Source organism: Lutzomyia longipalpis, chromosome 1 (assembly GCF_024334085.1).
Source record: "Lutzomyia longipalpis isolate SR_M1_2022 chromosome 1, ASM2433408v1".
Lineage (NCBI taxonomy): Eukaryota > Metazoa > Arthropoda > Insecta > Diptera > Psychodidae > Lutzomyia > Lutzomyia longipalpis.
In genome coordinates this window covers 7,984,696-8,008,398 of record NC_074707.1, presented here as the reverse complement: position 1 = coordinate 8,008,398, position 23,703 = coordinate 7,984,696, and the positions used below count along the sequence as shown (strand labels likewise).

General features: G+C 36.9%; 3 protein-coding genes across 3 annotated transcripts; all 3 read left to right on the top strand.

The window, feature by feature from the left end:
* The first annotated feature begins 718 nt into the window (after positions 1-718).
* Positions 719-14,094, top strand: LOC129787065 (V-type proton ATPase 16 kDa proteolipid subunit c). The gene is made up of 3 exons (XM_055822372.1): positions 719-1,508; positions 10,753-10,942; positions 11,029-14,094. Exons 1-3 carry the CDS (start codon positions 1,430-1,432, stop codon positions 11,231-11,233), a joined length of 474 nt encoding a protein of 157 aa, XP_055678347.1. The 5' UTR covers positions 719-1,429; the 3' UTR covers positions 11,234-14,094.
* A 727-nt stretch (positions 14,095-14,821) lies between these two features.
* LOC129787057 (NADH dehydrogenase [ubiquinone] iron-sulfur protein 6, mitochondrial) lies at positions 14,822-15,476 on the top strand. Its single transcript, XM_055822360.1, has 3 exons — positions 14,822-14,997; positions 15,078-15,254; positions 15,328-15,476. Exons 1-3 carry the CDS (start codon positions 14,857-14,859, stop codon positions 15,394-15,396), a joined length of 387 nt encoding a protein of 128 aa, XP_055678335.1. The 5' UTR covers positions 14,822-14,856; the 3' UTR covers positions 15,397-15,476.
* A 61-nt stretch (positions 15,477-15,537) lies between these two features.
* Positions 15,538-23,388, top strand: LOC129787021 (periodic tryptophan protein 2 homolog). Its single transcript, XM_055822308.1, has 8 exons — positions 15,538-15,701; positions 15,779-15,891; positions 15,968-17,737; positions 17,795-17,942; positions 18,033-18,429; positions 22,607-22,823; positions 22,919-23,088; positions 23,241-23,388. The coding sequence occupies exons 1-8, from the start codon at positions 15,684-15,686 to the stop codon at positions 23,243-23,245; spliced, it is 2,838 nt and encodes a 945-aa protein (XP_055678283.1). The 5' UTR covers positions 15,538-15,683; the 3' UTR covers positions 23,246-23,388.
* The last annotated feature ends 315 nt before the right edge of the window (positions 23,389-23,703 follow it).

Here is a 23,703-nt window from a genome sequence, read left to right as displayed (position 1 = left end):
TCAGCCTGATTCCCCGAGCTCCCAGGTGAAATCTTGCATCTCCACCAACTCGCACAGCGATAAGATGTGAAAATCATTCTATACAGAATTTAATTGCAGCCTCCCCCTCTACAACCGACTATCATCTGCCTCTTTGGAGAAACTTGTATATTTTTTTTTTGGAGAAGATTTACTCAAGAAATTATGATAGTATAGTTCCCATTGGCGCGCTCATGTTTGTATTTCAAGGTAACCAGAACATGCCTCCACTTTTACGTAATATCTGCTCCAAACTTGTGACGATGTGATTGCGAGTCTTCAATTTTTCAATTGATTTTCGGCTGCTAAATTAATTTGCACGGGAAATTTTTAGTCATCAAATTAGCAAAATCATTCAAATTTTAGGATATTTTCAGCATGCGCGTTGCCAACCACCCTATCAATTTTCATTAATACTTTATTTTGTTGCTATTTTAGAAACAATTTCCCCTGTAATGGATTTTCTATTTAAAATTTTCATCCCATTTTTCCAGAATTCTTTTTTTATCGCGTTATCACGAGATTCGTTTCTTTTCCAATTAGCACCCCAAAATTTGAAAAAAAAGATGTGAAATTGAAGGGTTTCAATCTGTTATACAAATCAGGAGCTTATCATTATAACACCGTGAAAATGCTTTGAAAATAATTCAAAGAAAAGAAAATTTTCCCCAGACGGGTAAATAAATTAAAGAAATGATTTTTAATGCAAAGTAAGGTGGTGAAAATAATTTTTTCAATGATTTTGTTGATTTTGGATTGCGAAAAATTCGCGTAGTTCTTCGCGAAAGTTGACGTCGTGTTCATTCGGGATTTTTCGACGATTGCGCTGGAGACGTCGGATTTCAGCCAATCAGAAGTGGTGCTGCGTGGTCATGTGACGAAGACCCGTACAGAGTGGTATTCAGAGTGGTCTTGTGATTTTCGTGTCCTCGAAGGTTTTCTTAAATTTTTCCTCAAGAATTCTTAGAAATTATTGTATTTTTGAAAATTTTTAGCAAGAAAGAAGAGTAAAAAAAATATTTCAGGGAAAATTTCAGAGGAAATAGGAAGATTTAGGTGTATTGGGGAAAAGTAGTGGGGAGAAGATCAACCAAAGTGCAACCCTGTCTTTTCTGTCATATGACTTCGTAAAATTCTCTGCACAGTCAGACATCTTTCTTTCTTCTACGGGAGCGAGCAATTTCGGTGGTGTAGGCCATATTTGACAGTGGAATATCAATTTAGTTTAGTGAAGTGAGTGTGTGAAGCGAGTTCGGTTCGCCAAGATCCACCTTGAGAAGAGCAACTCATCAGCCTCTCCTGACCAAGAAGACCTGTAAATACTCTCTGCGCCCGGACACACCGCGCTTTTGTAATTTAATCGGAGCTTTTTGAGCAAAGAAAAGAAGAAAACCCACATAAAACACATAAAATGGCGTTGCCAGAGGAATCACCCGTCTATGGACCATTTTTCGGAGTTATGGGAGCTGCTGCTGCCATCATCTTCAGCGGTAAGAAAACGCCCCATAGTGCCTTAACGTGTGAATGTGTGTGCGTGTCCATGGTTTTTTTCTATCCCTCCGTCTGGGGAATTTATCATGTCCATGCTGTGGGAGCCCCGTCACGCGGGGGCACATCAAGATGGGTTTGCTTGCATGAGAAAAAAAGTGGAGCTCTCTCATCGTGACGGCTATCGATTTTGTGGGCCAAGGACTGGCCTCTCAATGGTGAGATGGAGAGTAAAACTCTCACCGGAGAGAGGAGTCTCTGTGGGAGAGACAGCCACACTAAGCAGTTGAATGCACTTTTTTTATCTCTCCGGATACACTCTCTTCGTCCCTTTTGAGGGATTTCCTGTGGAATCCCCTCACTTGATTCCTCCATGGAAAAAGTGAGACACAAGTGGAGAGAGATAATGAGAGAGAGAGAGTGCACGACGGAGAGAGTTAAAGGGGCGATCTTCCCCCATTTTGGGGCCCCGTTGCGAGAGTAAAATGCATGCGTGTGAGAGAAATTCCGTGGAAGTTGGAGCTCGTGCTCTTCCCACCTTTGCCAATTGCTCATCAATCCATCCCTCTTGCACTCACACAATCAGCCCATGGTGAGTGAGTCACGGGACTGAAATTTTTCCATGGCCGGCGCCCCCTTTTTGCCAATTCCAGCCGTTGTCTCGTCTCCAACACATTCCACATCCCCCTTAAAACTATTGTCCAGGAACTATGTGAAAGTTCCCTGTGCGATATCCTCAGGATTCCCACGAATCTTCCATATGCAACGAAGGCAGGGAAAAGTGAAAATTTCTGCCACAAAGATAGGAAGAAAATATGTCACATGCCTCTCTTCATTTTGAGATAATCTTCTTGAGATATGGAATTTTTTCTTAATCAAGCACTCACACATCCATTATCTTCAAGGTGTCTACCTGTGAGAGCACACTTGCCCTCGATGATTCCCCCAGCTAGAAGTGAAAAAATCCTCCTCACCAGGCAGGGCTGAAACTTTGATGATTCCACAGGGAATGACCACACAAAGCATTCCCGATGAAAAAAAAGGGAATAAATGGCAGCAAAAGTGTGAGAATCAGCCCAGGAAGAGGCTGTCAGGTGACACAGTCATGCACACGGTCTCAATCCCAGAGATTGGGCTGTTCGATAGTGTGTGGAGTGCGAATCATGTGACTCCAGGAAAATGTCGTGAGGCAGCACTTAAGATGATACTGCTGGGCCTCCATAACATCCGCGAATTCATGTGATTTTTCTTTCCTATTCTCACTTCCTTCTCACGCGGATTTTTCTTATGCTGATTTTATCAGTAAAATTCCTTTATTTTATTATTTTTTAATTCTTTTAATTTCATTGTTATTTCTATAGGGTGTTTTCCATGTTTTCATTGAAAGCACATGAGGATTAGACTTCTGGGATGCTTTCTGAACATTCGAAGCTTTTCAGGGATGTGTAGGATGTTTAGATCTTTAGAGAAATTAATGTTTTATTATTTTTGGCTGTTTTTCTACCCTCTCTAATCGTTTTATCAGCCATTTAATTCTTTTTTCTTGTTTATTTTAAAAGTTATCATTACGTAAGAATATCTACTTATTCAGCAATGGCATACGTGCTGTAGTATTAAGAGTTTAAAGCGATGATTAAAAAGACATTAAAGAAGGAAATCAAGTAGAAGGCAGCTTCTAAAGACAGAATTACCGCTTCTAAGCTTTTGTAAGCTTTAACTTAGATCCTTTAGTTCAAACTACTCAAAGAATATAATTCCTGTAAATTCTTACGTGGCTTTTTCTTTTTGGATTGAAAATCAGGCCAAAGATTATTTTAAAAATATTAGAACATAATATTTTAATTGCCTTTTAATTGCTCAAAAAATTGAAGAAGAATTATTTTTAAAAAATCGTTTATTTATTTATTTTTCATTACAAAAGAGTATTTATTGAACACTTCATATGCGTCATGTGATAAAAGATAACGTCAATGTGTCTCTCCTGTCTGATTAATATCCTAACTTTTCTGTCTTTTAACCTGACGGCAATTAAGCTTAATATTTCATCTATTAACTGCATGTAGTCTAATTAAAGTTTATCGTAGTTAATTTAGACTTTTTCACCTGAAAAGCTTAATATGTTTTTGTTTTTATTAATTTGTAATGCAAAAAGGAGAATTAAAAGTAATTCATTTTAATGAAAATTTGAGCTTGAAATTGAATAAACAATTTTAAGATAGATTTACTAAATGTCTTAACAAGACTAAAGCTCTGCTGAGCTCTTTAAACTTTCAGTTCTTTCCAACTTCATTCAATATTTTTTTTAAGTTTTATCTAAAATCGCATGACAAAGATTTCTAAAATTAATTGATTCGTATTGCAAAAAGTCTCCTATTCAAAGTTTCTAATAAATTAAACACAAAACTTTTTGGTCAAATTAAATTAAATGATTTTTGTGCAAACAACAGCCTTGAATAATAATATAAAGTTCGAGTTTAAATAAAAAGCGTTTTTGCTGCAAAAAAAAACTCATGATAATTGCAAAATGCTTGACATTCCTTGCAAAATGTTCTTTTCCGCAAAAATTCTCTCGCAGTGTGTAACGGCCTAGAAAAGCACGTGGTTTTGGGGTGTTATCACAGATGAGATGAGAAAATTTCCACTCATGTCTTGTGACCCAAAGACATGGCTCATCGTCCTCTTTTAGCGGGCCTTTTGATATTAGTTTTCAAACTCTCTCTCTCTCTCTAATCTCAAAGTTCACGAAGCCTTTGGAACATTCAAAATTGATTGATAATTCATTTCGTAAAAGAGATAATTTTTTCACAAATATCAAAATGAAAACTAATTGTTCCATTCAGTTGAACCATTTGAATAAATGTTTCTGATAGAGACAGAATTGTTACACAATAGAAGAATTGAAGAAGAAGAGGTGTTTTTTCATTGATTAGACAACACAGTTTTTTTTTTAATCGAAGCTTTAACATAACAATACATGCAAAAAAATAAAAGAGAAGTGAGAAAAAAAATCGTCGGGACTTTGGCAATTATAATTTCCCGACACTATTCATGGAAAAAATGTTGTAAAAATTACTTCAAAATGGCTTTATTTTTCTTTATCATTTTTTTTCTTTTCAAATATATAATACTCCCACACACAATTTTAGAAGCTCACCTGGCGGTCTCCCTGTACTTTGGGTTGTGTATGTGTGACGAAGGGGGCGGACTGATAGCAGTACCAGGGCAAATATAATTGGTGAGATGTGTGGGGGTACAAGTTGAAAAAAAAAGATGTTATAAAACACATTGATCACGTGGTATCACTTGATTTTTGATGTCAGGTGACGTTTTAACCGTTTTAAATGGGAATTTGTATGGAGAATTAATCCGCACACATACACCCAACATGCTCACCTGAAGGCTATAAGCCGCAGGTAGGGTGGTGGGGAGACCTATATCATATGAGGGAAAAACTAGGCAGAGAGGGAGATGGATGGTGTGTAAAAAAAATGATATCTAGCGTAATTACACAATTCACAGTGAAAAAAAAAGTACTTGCGCTGAGTTTTACGAGAAGAATTTTCCCTCTTTTTATCTAAATGACATCAAATATTGTCTCAAGTTGAGTACAATGTGTTAATCAGACAGAGTCTCTAAAAAGTGCTCTCGAGAGATGGAAAAGGATGCAGAAGAAAAAAAATGAATAAGAGCACCCAGGTGGAGAGAGAGAAAGAATGAGCGCGAGATGCGATTAATAAGCATTAAATCACGGACAGATATTGCATAAAAAAAAATAATTTTCATGCTAAAATAGCGCACCGAGAGAGAGAGAGAAAAGAGCACAGAAAATTAGCAGAGTGAGATGGGAGGTTTTTGAATGGCCCTCAAATGGCCATTTTTCCACTCTCGATACGTGCATGGAGAAGGCAATTAATTTGTAGTAGTGTAGTAATAATAAATAAATAATAAATAATAAAAAAGCGAAAAGCAAAATTTGCATGCAATTTCTGATAGCCTCTCGCAAAGGCAACAATGCTCAATGAGACCGTAGTTTTCATTGACAAATCTGTTAGAGTTCTCCTGTATCGTATTAATTCTCAGTTGGACGAAAAGTGATTTCACATTGACTTTGAGAGAGCATTAATAATTGGAATATCCAATAGTGATTGGAGGATGGAAAAATTTCGGCAAAATGACGACAAACACACAAAATGGCCAACTGGCGCTTCCGTGATCAATCATTACACACAGAAAACGTCTCTGATCACATTGATGGGAGAGCGTGAGAGATCAGTGCAGTTTTAAGTGTAGGTAACGATGAATTTGTATGCAAGCAAATTGATTGATTAATGCCAAAGTCGAGAGATATTTTGTGCCGAGCATAGTGCGAGAGAAAATTGGAATGCGTTGAAAAGAGCAACGAGTTGGGGGAAAAGGACAACTTGTTGCTCGATGAAAAATTTTTATTTTATGCTACAATATATTGCTTAACGCCAATAGCTGACATTGTGGCAGGTGGAATGATTTAAAATGAACAATTTAATGGGTTTTTTTGCTAGTTTAACACTCGGAGGACTTTACTGGTAATTGGTACCAATTGAAACCTTAATATTGTCACAGAATAAAATCTATTGGACTTATCTCGATGAATTTAGCATCTATGTGTAGGGAATTTTAATTACTTTAAGATAGCAGAAAGAAAATCTCGAGAAAAGTCTTTTCTTTGGAAGATAATTGAGGTCAAAGTCAGAATCCAACGCGGAGGATCAAATTGGTAATAAGTACCAGTCAAAATCCCATACATTTTTGCCGTGGTTTTGAGGTTATGTTTCCCCATATTTCCCAAATAAAGTACTCTTGTTCACTTTTCCTCGGTAAAAATCATTAATGTGGACTAATTTTATTGCCGGAAGTGATTAAAAAGTTACTTAAAGAATCAAAGTTTGTGATTATTCAGGCGCAATAATAAATTATGTAAAATTGTAGCTAAAAAAGTCGTTTTAATTGGCAATTTTGCATCGATTCTACGTAATTTTTTTTCAGTGACGATTTTCTAAATTAAATATTTAGTAATTCGGTGTAGGAATGCTTGAAGGAGATTGAGAATTAGTGAAACTTTCGATCCTTGTTCATTAAACTGATTAATAATTAATTATTGAGCATATTTTATCAGCTGGTACTTATTACCAATTTGATCCTCCGCGTTGTGCCAAATGTTGGGTCCTCCAAGTGTTAAAGATGAGCTTAAATTGAAAGAAAAATGGTTTTACCACCAGAGGGCTACATTGTTGTGGTGCCATCTGGTGTTAAAATTCAGTCAATTCGTTTGTTAAGACTTCTAACCAATCTGAAAGCACTATTCTCTATGCATAAAACAATAAAGCCCAGAGTTTGTAAGAAAATAATAAAACTTCTCACAGTACTTGAGACTTTCTCCTTCGTTTTGGGTTAAAATTTCACGCGGTAAGCAGTGTGATAAAAAACGCTGTCTTATCAATTTTTGTTGATTCTAAATCGAGTCTTTTTTTAATACTTTTTTTTTCTATGTGGTGCTGAATGTCACGCTCTGATTACAAACGATTTGTTCCCTTTCGCTACCACATAATTTTTATCGCTGTACACTGATTTAATTTTGAACATTTTTTCTACATTGAGGGAAGGGGTTTAAATGGAGTAAGAGAGAGAGTCCCAAATCCACGGGAAAGAAGATTAAAGAGTTTTGTAATTTTGATAAGAAAAGGTTTGACTTCAATATCTGAATTTTTAGAGGTAGAACTTGATTTAAAAAAAAGGAAGAGATTCTACAATATTTTATCGCAAAAAATATTTTATGAGACACTTCAAATTATTCGATTTATGGTAAATTGATGAGCCGACTTTTGAATTGTGGGGGGACACCAAATTAAAAAGATGTGAGCGCGTGAGGTGACCTCGTGACCTGTGTATTTTATCTTCTTACTCTTCCTCTCAGCAATATAAGAAAATATTAATTTCACTGCGGAGAGATACAAATTTATTTGTTGTGATTTGAATTATGATGATGGGAATTGAATGACTCTGATTCACAACTTCTAAATCAAATAATTAATTTTGCCTAAACGTTCTTGTTAAGTTCCATCTACCGCCCCACACATTGTAGCAGTTTTCAAGAGAATTTGTTGAACTTTAAATGCATTTTTTAAAGTTAATTTTTTACTTTTTTTTAGTAGTTCTTTAAGTGGTATTAGAGTGACACGGTTTTGAAGGACTTTCAGTGCTGATAAATGTTTTTTTTATTAAGTAACAATGAGCGTTTATTTTTAGGAGATTAAGCTTAGCTCTAAGCCCCCTGAGAAGGCTGATAAAAAAACCTAACATGTGATTAAGGAAAATATTTGGAACTTGGACTTTTAGAAAATTTTTTCTTTTAATTAGAAAAGTGTTCTTACAAAATGTTAAAATTTGATTTTTGTTACAAAGAAAACTTTCTATCATTATGATTCAATTTCAGAAGAATAAAATGTAGAGAATCATGAAAATAATGACATCATAAATGATATTAACTTTATCGTTATTTTTTACGAGAAAACAAGAATGATAGTGCGGTTGTGTGTAATTCCCCACTTGAAAGTCTGAGGACATTGAGAAAAGTTCCCCATTGAAAGTGTCCCATATGGCAAAATATTTTATTAGTATTCCATATGAGTATCTTTTGTGGTTCTCCTCTCTATTTTAGCAAAAATTCGATAAAATTCTCTCTTTTTACTCCCATTGAAACAAAACGGAATCGTATTCAGAGCGCGCGCGAGAAAATAGGGACTTTTGTATAAAATTTCCTTTTGACTTTTGCAAAGTAGATTTTTCTTTTTTGAAGGTGGAGGGTGTAATAAGAATTTCTCTGTGATTTCTGCGCGTCTTTTGCGCATCTCTCGGGTTGGCAATTGCGAAAATAGCACACAAGTCGCGAGAGAGGGAGAGAAAGAGAACATTTTTTGCAAGCAGGTAGAGAATGTTCAGTAGAATAGAAAAATAGAAGAAATAGCATTATTGTAGGTGGATGTGAAAAAATGTGTGTCATAGATAAATCTTTTATTTATACACAAAAAAGGGTAGAAATAAAGCATGAATGAATATGTAATACCAATGTAAAAGAGGAAAGGAAAAGTATATAAGGGATGGATTAATCGATTGATGAGTTGCCTCTCAATTTGGGTTGCTCTTTTGCTCCCTCTCTGACATTTGGTGGCAGCGGTGGGATATGGGGTGGGTGTTAAGTACGGTAGGCAATGTTGGGTGGTGTGTGTCCATGTTGATTGAGAGACAGAGCATAGATAAATTGTTTACAGAAGTAGCAGAAAGTCGTGAAACTTACCTCACATGGTTCTCATAAAGTCTGTGCAATCTGTACGTGTGTACATAACTTCCTACTACATCTCCCTGCGCCCCTACCACCCACCTGCTCAATGGCTGTTTTTCTATTTTTATTTGAAGGAAATCTATTGTGGGATCAAAAGAGAGTGAGAATGGGAGGCATTCATGAGAAATTCAAAATGATCCTCCTCACGTTTCTCAATTTAATTTTTTTTGTACTTAAACATTTTAAATTGATAATATTCTCTCTGATTCAATCACTCTCATTTAAAAATCTACTCCTGTTGCGTACTCTCTTCACTCTCAATTTACTCTCCTCAAGATGGTTTGTTGTAGTCACAAGAAAAGAAGAAGGAGAAGTTTCTACTATGAGGAGGACGGAAGAAGGAGGAGGGTGAATTTATCAATAATATTGTGTGTGCAACAAAAGCACAGAATCAAAATTGAAGAAAGACGACAGAGAGAGAGAAAAAAAACACGATGAAGGTTCACTGATTAGATTTGCTTGTTGTTTGACGAATTTGTCTACTGCGTCCCCCCGCCTCTCTTGCCGTCATGTCGCACAAAGTTTTTCCTCACAATATTATGAACTGCGTGTGTCTGTGGGGGAAATTTACAATTGAGATAGTCGTCAGTTGACTAATTGGCATGAGTATTGGGTACTTGAGTGACAAAAATAAAAATTATAGCACTTTCAATCTCTCGATGAGTGATTGTTGGGCTCCAATAAAATTCTCACAGGTTGGTACTTCCACACATACAAAAAAAAACCTCTTTTGATTAGATGTTTAATCTCATTTAATCGAGGAAAATTGTCCCATCTGTGCAATTTTCAAATAGACTTTTTAGAGAGACACACAAATTGTGCGGAGAGGAATTTCCAATCAGTGAAAAACCAACATCAATCTTCCTCTTTAATTTCCTCTCAAGAGCAACGCAATCAATCCCACATTTTCACTTTGATTTTGTATAGAGAGAGAGCACAAGAAATATGGCAAATCAATGGGGATTTTCCATGTTCATTGTCACTTTTCGCAACTTGCAGTTAATAAATTCTCCACGTGGCGTGATTTTGTTGTAGTATTTTCCTTAGCTATTATACGAAATGACAAAAATATACCAAGAAAGAAAGTCTGTGAGATTTTACAATGTTCTATGGGTTCTTTTTTTTATGAAGCTGAGATGTCTCTGGTTATAAACATAAAACCATATTTTAATTAACTCTTTTTTTTACGATTGTTGTGAACCTCAAAAGTGAATTATAGAGAAATAAATTGTCTGAAATTGTGTGGAATTGGCAGAAAGGAAAAAAAAATGCTGTGAATGAAATTTATCGTAAAAATGCATTATCTGCAAATTAGAAGAAGTTAAAAAGTATGTTAAGGGAAAAAAAGTAAAATTCTCTCATTGGCAGTTTGTAAAATATCTCAAGGATGTTAATGAGTCATTTAAAAAATGGATGATTTTGGAAAGAATTTACCAAAATAGTCAAATACTTTTATAAAGCAGATTAGTGTTTTGTTTACACATAAAACTGTTTTTAATGTTAGAAATTCTAGTTAAAAATTATTTGAAAAAATCCAATGAATCATTAACTTTCGGCTAAAGTTTTATCATTAATTTGAAATCAAAAATTCAATAGAAGTTAAAAATTGCTTCTTTTTCACTCAAGAAATTGACTAATTTTCTTTCGAATTTTATTTTCGTACAAAAAATAAACAGAAAATCAGAAAAAAAGATTTATTTTGTCATTAGAACCCACTTCAATCAGTTCTCAAGTCGAAGAGTTTACCGATTAACCCACCAGGTTCCTTGTATGAATGAATGTGAGACTAATAAATATTTTTAAAAACTTCAAAATTAAAAGAATAACAATTTTCTAATGAATTTTGTTTATTTTTCTTTGTAAATTAATAGCGCTGGGAGCTGCTTATGGAACAGCAAAGTCAGGAACAGGTATTGCCGCCATGTCGGTGATGCGACCAGAGTTGATCATGAAATCCATCATTCCCGTTGTCATGGCTGGTATTATTGCCATCTACGGTCTGGTCGTGGCTGTACTTATCGCTGGTGCCCTGGAAGAACCAAGCAAATACAGTCTGTATAAGTAAGTTTTCCAACCATATTCCTTCAAAAACTTTTTTTTTGTTTTGAGAAAATTGCTAAAGAAATGATTCTTTGAAAAAATTACAGAGGCTTCATCCATCTGGGTGCTGGTTTGGCTGTGGGCTTCTCCGGTTTGGCGGCCGGGTTTGCGATCGGTATCGTTGGTGATGCCGGTGTACGTGGTACTGCCCAGCAACCTCGTCTCTTCGTCGGTATGATCCTCATCCTCATTTTCGCTGAAGTCTTGGGTCTCTACGGTCTCATTGTGGCCATCTACCTTTACACAAAGTAAACGCGACCAACCCCCCCTCAAACAAACACAGCAGTACCATCTACACATCCCCCCCCAAAACAAGAAATCCCCTTCCCCAGAGGAAATTTATACTTTTCACAAGGAAATCAACAACAAAATGAGGAGGAGAAAAACCAAGTAAAGATGAGCAAAAAAAAATAGTAAAACAAACACACAAAATATAATTAAAAACAACAACAACCAAAATGAAAGAGAATGAAAATTTAGTGAAAAAACATCCATTTTTTTCGTGTTAATTTTTAATGATCATCTCCATCGGCAGGATTATTTGTAGAAGTTAAAGAAAAAAAAAGAAAGTAAGAAAGAAAATTATACGCCCACGTTTTAACAATAGAAAAATACGATGATGTGAGTTAATTATAATTTAAGTTATATGTTTAAACAAGAGAAAAAAAATAGAACAATTTTCTTTCCTCTGTCGCGCATCCCGGATGTTCCGTATCTCCTTGTGTGTGTAAAAAAAAAAGAATTAAGTGAAAGTGGATGAATGGATGTCACCTCTTCGGTGTTCGAGGAGGCTAAAAAGTACGTCCAAACACTGAGAGATAAAATATATTACTTTGTAAATTTAATTCTTTTCCTGTTCTGTATTTTTTTTGAGTCGCGCATTTTTTTTTTTTGGTAGAGATCCCGTGGATTTTTTATCGTGTTAACCTGGTCATTATATTTTTTTTGTCATGTAAGGACATTTTTTTTTGTTTTCGCAATGTGGAGGGGGAGATTTCGGGGGTGTGGACGTTTTTTTTCTGGCAAGAAAGAAAGAAAATGAATCATCCCCAAAATCTCAGAATTACGTGTCTTTGGGGTTTCTTGGCTCGGAAATCCGGCGCGGGGTGTTTCCCTGCGCCCTTCTCGTGCCTCACATACAGGAGCCAATCGATGTGTCATGATGCTGGATGCGGAGATTGTCTTCTGGAACGAGATGGGCATGGCATCCATGTGCCGGATCTTCGAGGGATGCGCTCAAGAATCTCCTGCAAGACACAAGTAGATGGCGCAAAAGAAGTGAGAGAGATGAGGGATTTTCATTTATATGGGAAATCCCCGCAACATCCAGTGGAAACGTAAAAATAAAATAGGATCAAATCGTCGCTGGAAAATTCTCTTTCCTTCGGAAAATATTATTAAAAAAAACAATTGTGGTGCAATGTTTCTTGAAAACCGATTTATCCATCAGGTCGCTATCCCCCGCGTATTCTAGGCTAGTTTGCTTTTTGACAGCACCTCCATTTGACACTTGTTGCGAACGAAATGTCAATTTTTTGACAGAAGTGTCAACACTTGTGTCAAATTCAGTGTGTTATGTTAAATTCACAAAACTTAGATTCTAATGAGGATAGCCTACACCCTCCCTCCCGCCAAAACCCCGCCCCCCATTTTTAGCCGCTAAGTTCGTTTCCCGAAATAAAATTTAAAAAAACATCCGGAAGAAAATCCTTTTTCCGGACTTAACTGCACAACTTCTAGACAAGAAAATTATGTTTAAAAAAAAGTCTTTTTTGAATTTATGTGAAAAGCTCCAAAAAATTGCTGTTTTGATGAGATAAAGTTTTAAAAAAAAGCTGAGAATTAGGAAGTGAATAAATTGAATTTGTTAATTTTCATAAATATTTCGTTTTCTTTGATTATGAAGATGAAAAAAAAAACTATATAGTTATTAAATAAAATATTTTTAGGTAATAAGGATACGAAATAACTTAATTCAAAATGTATATGTACAGTTTTTAGTGAATATGATGATGAAAAAAAAAACATTAGTGGAGAATATTGAAATTTTCAGATTAAGACACCATTTTTTTCTTTTTTTTGCAATTCATTTCGTCACTTTTGGATTTTTTTCCTTTCAAAATCTCTGCCTTTTTTCCTGTAGATTTTTCCCTATTGTTTTTGGAAATTTTCTCTTCTATTTGAATACTTTTTTGATAGATTTGTTCTTTTTCTTATAAATTTTCTTTAGTTACTTTTTCTCATTTTTCTTCTCAAAAAAAAAAAAAGAAAATAATAAAACACAAAAACGAGTGAATTGAAAGAGAATTTAAAGGACAGAGGATGAAAACATCGTGAATGGTGTAAATAAAATATCAAATTGTGTACCGAAAAAGTAATTAAGAGATCAAGAAAAAAATCATACAAAAATGACGTTATATCATTATTAGCTTTCTGTGTATAAAAAAAATGAAAAAATATGTATTTTAAAATGACTATAAAAAAAAACACAAAATAATTATCCGGATTCATCACACAAAACTTATTGAGAAAAAAAAGAACATGTCGCGCTCGATCCGTGAAAGTTTAAAGAATAAAAAATAAATAAAAGATCCCTCAATTGTAAAAAAAAAATGAACATTTAAAAAACATCGATCGAGTTGTGATTATTTTTCATTTTGAAGAGAATTTTTCTTTTATTTTTGCAAAGAAAAAAAAAAACAATTTAAAAGGAGGGAAAATGAGTGAAGGAAAAAAAGGGAAGTAGAGAGCATTATAAATAGAATGAAAAAAAAACAGAAGTAGATGAGATAAAAAACTATTAAATACATTTAAATAAAAAAAATAATATACAAAAAGAATAAAAATTGATTACATTTATCGTATATGAAGAAAAAAATCATTTATTAAAAAAATGAGACAAAGATCGTCAGGGGTCGAAGAATATCACTGAAAAAAAAAAGAATAAATTTGTACATTCCAACAACTTATTTATCTGTTTAATCCATAGGCAGCAAACAACAGAAAAAACTTATTTAAATGAAAAGAAAAAAATCATCAAGTATATTTAAAAAAAATGAGAAAAATTCAGTGTTCAAGTTTAATTAAACAATAAAATGATTTCAAATAAAAAAGGGATTTTTTATTGACCCATCTGTTTGTTTTTTACATCATTAAATTTTTTTATAATTGTTTTGCTTCTTTTTAAAAATTAAAAATTAAATTGTTCCGCTATGCATTTCTACAGCGTTGGTCAGATTGCGATGAAATTTGGTACAGGGGCTCTTTATATCAGGCGCTTTGAAACGGCTATATTCATTTCACCCCCAGAGCTCTCCTTCATAGCGCCCCCATATAAAATTAATGTTTTTTTGCCTATTTTTTGAATTTGGCGCCCTTTTTGGTCATTTTGTTGAAGAGAAAATGAGACGGAAGCATTTTACCGCTATCCGTCTCCCTCACACATTCAGTTTTTCGCAATTTTCCCGCGTTTTCCGCCGAATTTTCCGGGAAAATTGTGTTTTTTGTGACCAGGAAGCGACGCCGCGTCGATTGGCATCGCTGGTTTGAAAAGTTCGCGAAAATGCATTTCCGGGAAAAAAAAGTGCGTGTAAAATCCCCAACCGTCAAAAATTTCAAATCTTTAAACCCAACCGTCAAATTTCCGCGGTCCCTAAATTCTGCACAGAGAGGCTCCCTGGGGCCTCTGGAGCATCCATCAGTGCCCCAGGAGCCCCGAAAACGTGTTTTATCAGAAAAAATCAGCGAAAAAACAAGGAAATTGCATTTTTTGTGGATAAATAAAAAAAAGTTCGTTTAAGTTCAAATTTTTTGAAGTTTCCGTCAAAGGCTAATTTATGCGACGAAGAATCTGTCAAGTTTTTCTTATCCGGAAAATGTTTTCTTGTAGAAAAGTGCTTGGAAATCTGGGAAAACTCCCCCGGATCTCAGTGCGAGCTGCTTCGGGGCAGACCACAGGAAGTCCCTATCTCGCTCCAGAGCATGAAAATGTGAAAAAGCAAACACATACGGGGCAGGTGAGGGTTTTTCACGAATCTACGTTGCTTCCTGACCTTGTTACGCAAACGATTTTCCCATTTTCCTCCCATATTTTCAGGTGTTTCCCGACGGTGACTACAGAAATGTGCGATTTGAGAATGCCACGAGATATGTGAATCAGAATTTTGCGATAAAATTAATTGATGAAGTGCCACCAAAGGAATGTACCGAGAGGGTTGTCTTCTGCGACGGTGGTGGTGGACCACTGGGTCATCCTAAGGTCTACATCAATCTGGTAAGAGGGATGAGCACTCTCCATGCCAAGACAAAGTAAATCTAATAAGTCTAATAAGGAATTATTCTTTCAGGACAAACCAGGAGCTCATGCTTGTGGCTATTGTGGATTGCGCTTTGTGAAGAAGGATCATCATCACTAATTAGCACATCCAGCAAATCTCTAGTTTTCTCTGTAAAAAGAAATTGAAATGTGGAAAAAAATGTAAGAAAATTGAGAAAATCTTTTTTGTTTTTAATTTGCTCGACAACTAGCGCCCTCTGCCATGAAAGTTTGTCAAAACTCCCACGTGCGTTTTGTTGTTGTTTTGATTTCGCGTGCAGCAAAATAAAATTTTCTCGCTGTTTTCCGGGATTTTCTTTATTAAAAATGCTAGGATTTTAACAAAACTTTTAAAAATAGTGCAGTGAAAAATAATTAGTAGAAATCATGAAGTTTGCTTACAAGGTAAAGGATTGTTTAGGAGAAATCCTCAAAAGTTCTGCAACATAACCTCAATTTGGGATTTATTTTTCTCTCTCCAGTTTCAAAATCTTCTGGGCACCGTCTATCGGAAGGGGAATCTGCAGTTCACCCCTGATGGGAATTCCGTTATAAGTCCTGTTGGCAACAGGATAACCATCTATGATCTCAAGAAGTAAGATTACTCTGTTTCCCTGACTTTCCTGGATTGCTTCCAAAAGCTTATTCATTTGTTTCTTTTATTTTTACAGCAACAAAGTCAAATCTTTGACTTTGGAGAGTAGATTCAATTACACAGCCCTCGATATGTCACCAAATGGAGCCCTTCTGCTGGCTATTAATGAAATTGGGGAGGCACAGATGATCAGCACTGTGTCCTTTACAGTTGTCTGCACGCACAAATTCACAAGCCGCGTCTCTTGTGTGAAGTTTAGCCCCGATGGGCGATATTTTGTTGTCTGTGACAACAATACGGTATTTATCTTCAAGACTCCCGGACAGTTGACTGGAGAATATGGCTCATTTGCCCTGAAGATGCTCTTCAGGGGAGCCCACGACGATGTCATCTCTGCTGATTGGTCAACTGATTCTCGTGTTGTAGTTGTGGGTTCCAGAGATAACTGCACACGTGTCTATGGCATTGATAGATTTAAGCACTTCCGGACAACTGTGCTCGGGGGGCACACCGATGCAATTGTGGGATGTTTCTTTGAAGAAAATGCCATGCACGTGAATTCCATTTGCCGCAATGGGCAGCTTTGTATTTGGGAAGCAAATCTTGAGCTAAAAGATCTCATTCCCATGGATAAAGTGCCGGAGGAGCCAACAGAGAAACGTCAGCGTGCTGAGGAAGATGATGAGTTTGCAGAGGAGAAAGATTATGAGCGCGAGAAGGAAGTAAATGTAGAGGAAAGTCTTGGTGATGCTGTAGAAGAGGATGATGAGCGTGATAAGCTGGGAAAGGTGATTCCCAAAGATGTAAAGGAAGAAGAGAAGAAGTTGCGGTATAAGAGGATTCTGAGATTCTTCCTGGCCGATGAGGCACGCAAGGAGAATCCCCAAGCCTTCCTCACAGCTTCAGCGTATCACAAAAAAACACGAATTCTCGTATCGGCATTCTCAACGGGTGCTTTCTACTTGCATGAGCTGCCGGAAGTGAATCTCATTCACTCCCTGAGTATTTCGGATTATCAAATTGACACAGCGACGTTCAATGGGACTGGAGATTGGATTGCATTGGGTGTAGCGGGTGTTGGACAACTCCTCGTGTGGGAGTGGCAGAGTGAGAACTACGTGATGAAGCAACAGGGTCATTCCAGTGACATGAGCTGCCTTGCTTACTCGCCAGATGGGCAATTTATAGCCACAGGTGGGGAAGATGGGAAAGTGAAGATATGGAATCTCCACACGGGCTTCTGTTTTGTCACATTCAGCGATCACGCGGGCCCTGTAACAGCCGTGGAGTTCAGTAGGAATCGAAAATTTCTCATTAGTGCTTCCCTGGATGGCACTGTGCGTGCCTTTGATATGCTTCGACAGCGGAATTTCCGCACCTTCACTACGCCACAGCCAACGCAGTTCTCCAGTGTAGCACTGGATTGCTCAGGAGAGCTCATAGCGGCTGGGAGTCAGGATGTCTTTGAGATCTACGTGTGGTCTGTGAAGTTGGGTAAACTCCTGGAGGTTCTAAGTGGCCACGAAGCTCCCGTTGTGGCGTTGGCTTTCTCCCCAATTCCCACGTCATCAACCCTCGTCTCGGGCTCGTGGGATAAGACACTGAAAGTCTGGAATTGCCTCGAAACATCCGCTGATCATGAATCGATCGATCTCATGTCTGACGCTGTTGCCGTGGCTTTCCATCCTGCTGGGGAGGAAGTTGCCGTTGCCACTATCAATGGCAACATCTCTGTCTTTCATGCCAAATCCGCTCAGCAGGTTGCCCTCATTGAGGGGCGCAGTGATCTCGGAAGTGGGGTCAGTGAAGTTGATGTTGTGACGGCAAAGAAAAATCTTCAGGGAAAGTAAGTTATTTATTTTTTTTTAATGGAATTTTGGAAGCTAAAATGCTGATTCTGTAGATGCTTCACGACCATCTCCTATTCTGCCGATGGAGACTGCATCCTGGCGGCGGGAAAGTCCAAGAATATCTGTATCTACCACGTGAAGGAAGATATGCTGCTGCGGAAGTTTGAAATGACACAAAATCAGAGCCTGGATGGACTCAGCGTAATTAGAATTTTATTTTATTCTTTAGTTTTTAGGGAAATTTTCAATCTAGCTAGCCTTCAATTCTTACCTCAAATTCTCAATTTCCAGGATTTCCTGAATCGCCGGCAATTGTCAGAGTTTGGGAATTTAGCTCTTGTGGAGCAACGTGAACCTCTAGAAGGGGGGAATGTCACAATTCGCTTACCTGGCGTACAGACGGGGGATATGGCCACGAGGAATTTTAAGCCTGAATTCCGAGTGACGTGCGTTCGCTTTTCCCCTACGGGACTAACGTGGGCAGCTGCGTGCACAGAAGGGCTCATGGTGTACTCCCTGGACAAGGGGCTTGTCTTCGATCCGTACCATCTGTCGCAAGAAGTTACGCCACGTGCTGCACGAGATCTCATGGGGAAGCAGGAATTCTCATCTGCTCTCATCATGGCACTCAAGCTAAATGAGACGGCGCTTATTCATCAAGTTATTGAGTCTGTACCCCTTAGAGACGGTGAGTTCTTTTCATTTTTATTTTCCGCGGAAATTTTTAAGGGGTGAGGAAGAAAAAAACTGACCATACACACAGGAAATCATGCTGAACTGTCATTTCCGCGACACTTTTCCTCCTCCAACGGCTCTTTTTTTTTCTTTAGATAAATTACCCCGCATGACCCCTATTACATTTTCCGTGCTTCTTGCTACTAATTTTCACCCCATGGGTGCGCGCTTTTGGCGTGAGAAACCTTTCACCGTGTTCACATGGGGGCCACACAACCATTCCGTCACATTGAAAGATCCGTTTTGCATTTTCACATGCCCATCCCCGTGTCGCCGAAAAAGATTGCTTAGGGGGGTGGGGGGGTGAGGGGTTAAGAAAAAAAGCACACCCGGTGCTGAAAATGCCGCGGAAGTGCACTCGCCGTGGCTTGTGGCCTCGATTGTGGGGGCGGCGGAAGGAAATTCAAGGTGAAAACCACCCCAAGGCCAAACAAATTTCGATTGCAGTGCTTTCAAGTTCTGGGACATGCTGCCTCTCTTGTCTTCCGCGACATGGGGGCGGGGGTGAGTTTTATTTCATTCCTTTCGGACATAAAAAAAGTAAGAAAATAGAAAAATCCGCATGATCGATGCCACACCACTTCGGCGGCAGCCCCTTTCTCAGCAATGCACAAAGAAGAGTTTGATAAATGATTTTGTGGGAGTGCAAAGCTTGACCTCACATGTCTCCTCAAATATTATTTTGAATTGTTTCTTTTCAATGAATATTTGACTTTTTAAATTTCTTTCTTCCCCTTCGCGAAAGAGCTTTGAAGGCTTTCAGCAAAAGGAGTTTTATGAAAATTTTATTTCTCATGTTTCAAAATGGAATGTCTCTGACTTAGAAAATCCTTACATTAGTTTGATTTGTAGCTCCTTAGAAATTTTATTTGAATTTTTAAACAAATTGTCTTGAATCTAAAAATGTATAAACTAAAGAAAAAAAATTAAAAGACTTCCCAAAAGCTCCTTAAGCTAGAACTGAAAGCCTTTCAAAACGTGAAAGTAGTTGCTTTCCTGACGACAATTTCAAACAGTTTCAAATTAATTTTAAGGCTTTTCATGGAATGAATCCAAATGAAAAGTTTCTCAATCGATGGAGAATAAATTCTACCGTCTTGTGATACCTTTAGTTTTGCAACTGAATAAATATTTCATATGGATTCGTTTCTTTTGAACTTTAAGCTTCATTGATTTTCATGAAAATCAACTCCATATATTATTGGGAGGCATTTGAAAACTTTGAAAAGGACTTAAGGGGGGTCTCTTTTGAGAGCTGGTGAAATTAAATATTTTAATTTTTCTTGGGGTTTTTCTTAAACTTGGTTTTCAAGTGTTGGTGACATTAAAGACTTATCATTAAATAGTAAGAAAATCACTTTCCGCCATCTTAGATGCGACGCCATCTTGAGATTTTCCTCAAAACACAAAGGTAGGTTTTTCTCAGGATCTACTGGATGGATTTAAGTAGATGAGGTAAAAAGCAAATGAAAGAGGAAATACCAATGCAGATTTTGATGTACAGTGGGACCCCAGTACAACGACCGCTTGGTTATACTACTCTCGCGCATTGAAAATAATGAGTGAGAAGAGTACATCCGAGTGGTCGTTGTACTGGGGTCCGTCCCACTGTACCAGAATTTTGAATTTCCACTCTGGGGCTGAGAAAAGTGGAAAAATGTGACTTTTTTCAGAAATTTTTGACGTTTTTTCACTTTTCTCAGCCCCAGAACGGAAATTCAAAATTCCGCTACATCAAAATCTGCATTGGTATTTCCTCTTTCATTTGCTTTTTACCCCATCAAAATCCATCCAGTAGATCCTGAGAAAAACCTACCTTTGTGTTTTAGGGCAGTTCTGCGGAAAAGTCGGAAAACTACAAGATGGCGTCGCACCTAAAATGGCGAAAAGTGATTTTCTTACACTTCAATAACTAGGCTACAAATGTAACCATAATCGGATATCCAAGTTTAAGAAAAACCCCAAGAAAATGACAACATTAAAAATGTGTAAATTCTAACAGATTTCCCAAGAGACCCCCCTTAAGGTGAATAATTGAATTTATTTTCACCTAAAGCTGCAGATTTAAATAATCCAAATTAATCTTAATTTTCCTTTGAATTGTTTCTGAAGAATCAGCTTTGAAGGAAAGTATACATCAAATCCGGATGCAATTTTTATGCAATCAGTGTTTGACTTTAAAAAAAGAGATTTTTAATTTATGTTAGAGACATATTTGCGCAATGTAACAATCAGAATAAATCCCTTTACTTTCATTTTCATTAAATTTTTCTCAACAAACTTTCAGCTTCTCTATCACTTTAGTAAAAGAGAATTCTCTGTCATTTCTCAAAAAAAATATATATATATGGCAATAAAAAATCTTTTTTCTCCTAAATAAAATAAGAATATTTAATGAAAATATCTTGTTCAGAATTAAATTGCCAACTGACCAAAATATTTTCACATTTTCCCCATTAATTCTGCTTTAATATTCATCTCTTCAAGAAATGAGAAGTCAAATTGGTAATTTTACAAATTCTCATGTACTTAAATCCAAAAATATATAATTTCAAAAAGCTCTCGAAATGGCTCTTAGTTTAGTATAGGTGAGCGGAAGAAATAAAAAAAAGAAAAAAAGTGAATTTTTCTTACGGAGCTCGTGGGTGCTGGTGAGAAATGAATGCAATATCCGTTAAATAAGGGTGGTATACACAAGTGAAACGAAAGGGCGAGTGCAATTAAATAAGAATTTTATTGAAAGCGCGCGCGAGAAACAATTAAAAGAGAAAAATATCCTTCCACACTTTTTTTTCTTCTTGCAATTTGATGGGGTTTTTCAGCATAAAAATAGAGATTTTATTTCGTTTTTCTATGCTATAATTTTTATTATTTCACAACCGCATGCATTTTGTTTTCTATTTCAATAACATTTTGCATTTTGGTGATGAATAAAAATGGATATTTATAAAAATTCTTTCCCACACCCACACATGCTATTGATTTGTCACGAATGGAGCATTGAAATCGTCATCACCTTCTCTCTGTCTGACTTGAGTTCAAAAGGGGTTTCCTTTTGAGGAATATTCCTTCCTATTTTTGCATTCATGAGATTCAGGGAGAAAAAAATGGTTAAATGTCCGTGTGGGCTTTCCTTTTTGCATTCCAACGGGAAATGGGGAAAGAGTTGGTTTGCAAAGAAGAAGAAGGAGGGACTGTAGGAATGACCCGGAAAAGCGGGAAGTCGTGTTGGGGAGGAAGAGAACAAATCATGGCATTGGGGGGTGGCAGGAGGAGAGAAGGAACGGAAACACGGGCACTGCAATGATTGCATGCTTGGCCATGATACGATCGAACTCCAAGTGTGTTATTTTTCCGTTCGCTAATGCTACAAACAGCCGCAAAAGAGGAATTTTAGTTCGCCTAAACAGAGTTGGATAGTTAATGAGGGATTCATGATAGATTGGGATGGTAAGATCCTTCTTCATTTGAAGGAGTTTATCCGCTTTCTATAGGGAAAGTCTCTGATTGGAGAAAATAATTGGAATAAACGTCCCATTTTCCGCTAAGATCAATTCAGAAAATTCGGCAAAAGTTTACCCAAAAATGCAAGCAATGACATCATTTTATGCTAATGCTTCATTGATCGTTTTAGACAATTTTTAAAATCTTTTTAACTATTTCTTACTATTTTTCGATTCTCTGTAAGGCTACATCTATCCCGATTTTTGCTTGAATACGCAGTTTTCCCATACAGAACTGTATAAACTTCTTGAAATAAATAAAAAAAATTCATCATTTAATCCCCAATCTCGCATCTATTAACTTTAATAACTTTTCCCACTCGAACTCCTCTCTCTGCGGGATTCGACGTACACACAATAATTTGAAAGAGAAGTAAATTAATTCCACGGGGACTCTTTAGCATTTCCCTTCCTCCCCATTTCACTATTATTATGTATCTCTCTGCCCAGCCTACATTTGTGATTTCTATGCTGTGCGCAAAATGTGCGTCATTCCATACGTTTTAAAGGGTCTTGTGAAAAAGTAACTTCCTGACCGGGAGCGCGACATTCCCCGTGGCAAAGGCTTTTGCGTATATGTACAAATCAAATGGCGTGATGGAATTTTTGCGCATTTTTCTTTTGCAGTGAAACTCATCGTACGGAGCCTCCCGGAGGAGTTTGGGGCGCGTCTTGGGGAGATTGTGGCTCAGCTGCTTATGGGCACGCCGCATGTCCAGTTCTATCTGCAGTGGGCCTGTGAGGTGATTACGTGGTTTGGCCCAAAGGAGACCGTCCTGCCGCATCATACCCTTCTCGCGTTACACCAGAGCCTTTCACGGAAATACGAGACACTGTCGAAAGTGTGAGTTGTGCGAGATTAAATTGGCGTGTCTCCGATTGCAGCGCACATCCCCATTTTCATCTCTTTTCCTCATTTAATTTTTACTTCCATTCCAGATGTGACTTTAACCGATACACCATGCGGGTGCTCAAATCCGTGGCCAATGTGCGAGCTGCTCAGGAGGAAGTTCCTGATGCTGAGGATGCTGAAATGCAACTCATTTCTGTGGACAATGAGCAAGAAATGGCAGGGAGTGATCATGAGAGTAGCAGTGAAGGAGATGAAGGTAAAAAAAACCTTCTTCTGAAACATTTTCTTCTCAATTTATTTCTTCAATCCTGCTTGGAATTTTTCTTACACAAGATTTCACTTTTTTTTTTCATTTTTGAGCTATTTACACATTTTTCATTTTTACCTTTAAAATTATTTTTGTTTTAGAATGATTTCGAGGAGAAAGAAAAACCAGAAAGGTGTTGTGCGCTACACACCATTGAAGGCGTGCAGCAATTCGCAGGATTTGAAAGTACGTACAGCAAAAAAAATGTTATTAGATAATTCTTTTAAAATATAGATTTTCTGCTGATTATTTTTTTCATTCTGAAAATATATTTTTTCTTGTAATTATTTCGAAAATATCTTTATATACTTTTCTTCACGGTCAACAATCTCACAGGCTGTTTGTGTAGGCGACAAAAAATAGTTGATTTTATTATCACAAAGTTATAAGGTAATATTTAGTTTTTTTTTGTTAAGTTTTATATGGGATTAGATCTACCATAATGCAGCATTTTTCATGTTAAACCTTCTCAACACGCCCTCGCACAGTTTTTTGTGCTGGTAATTGTGGCTCTATTCTTGAAGGATTTTGGAAACAAGAGCAATGATGGTTCGTTTATTAAAA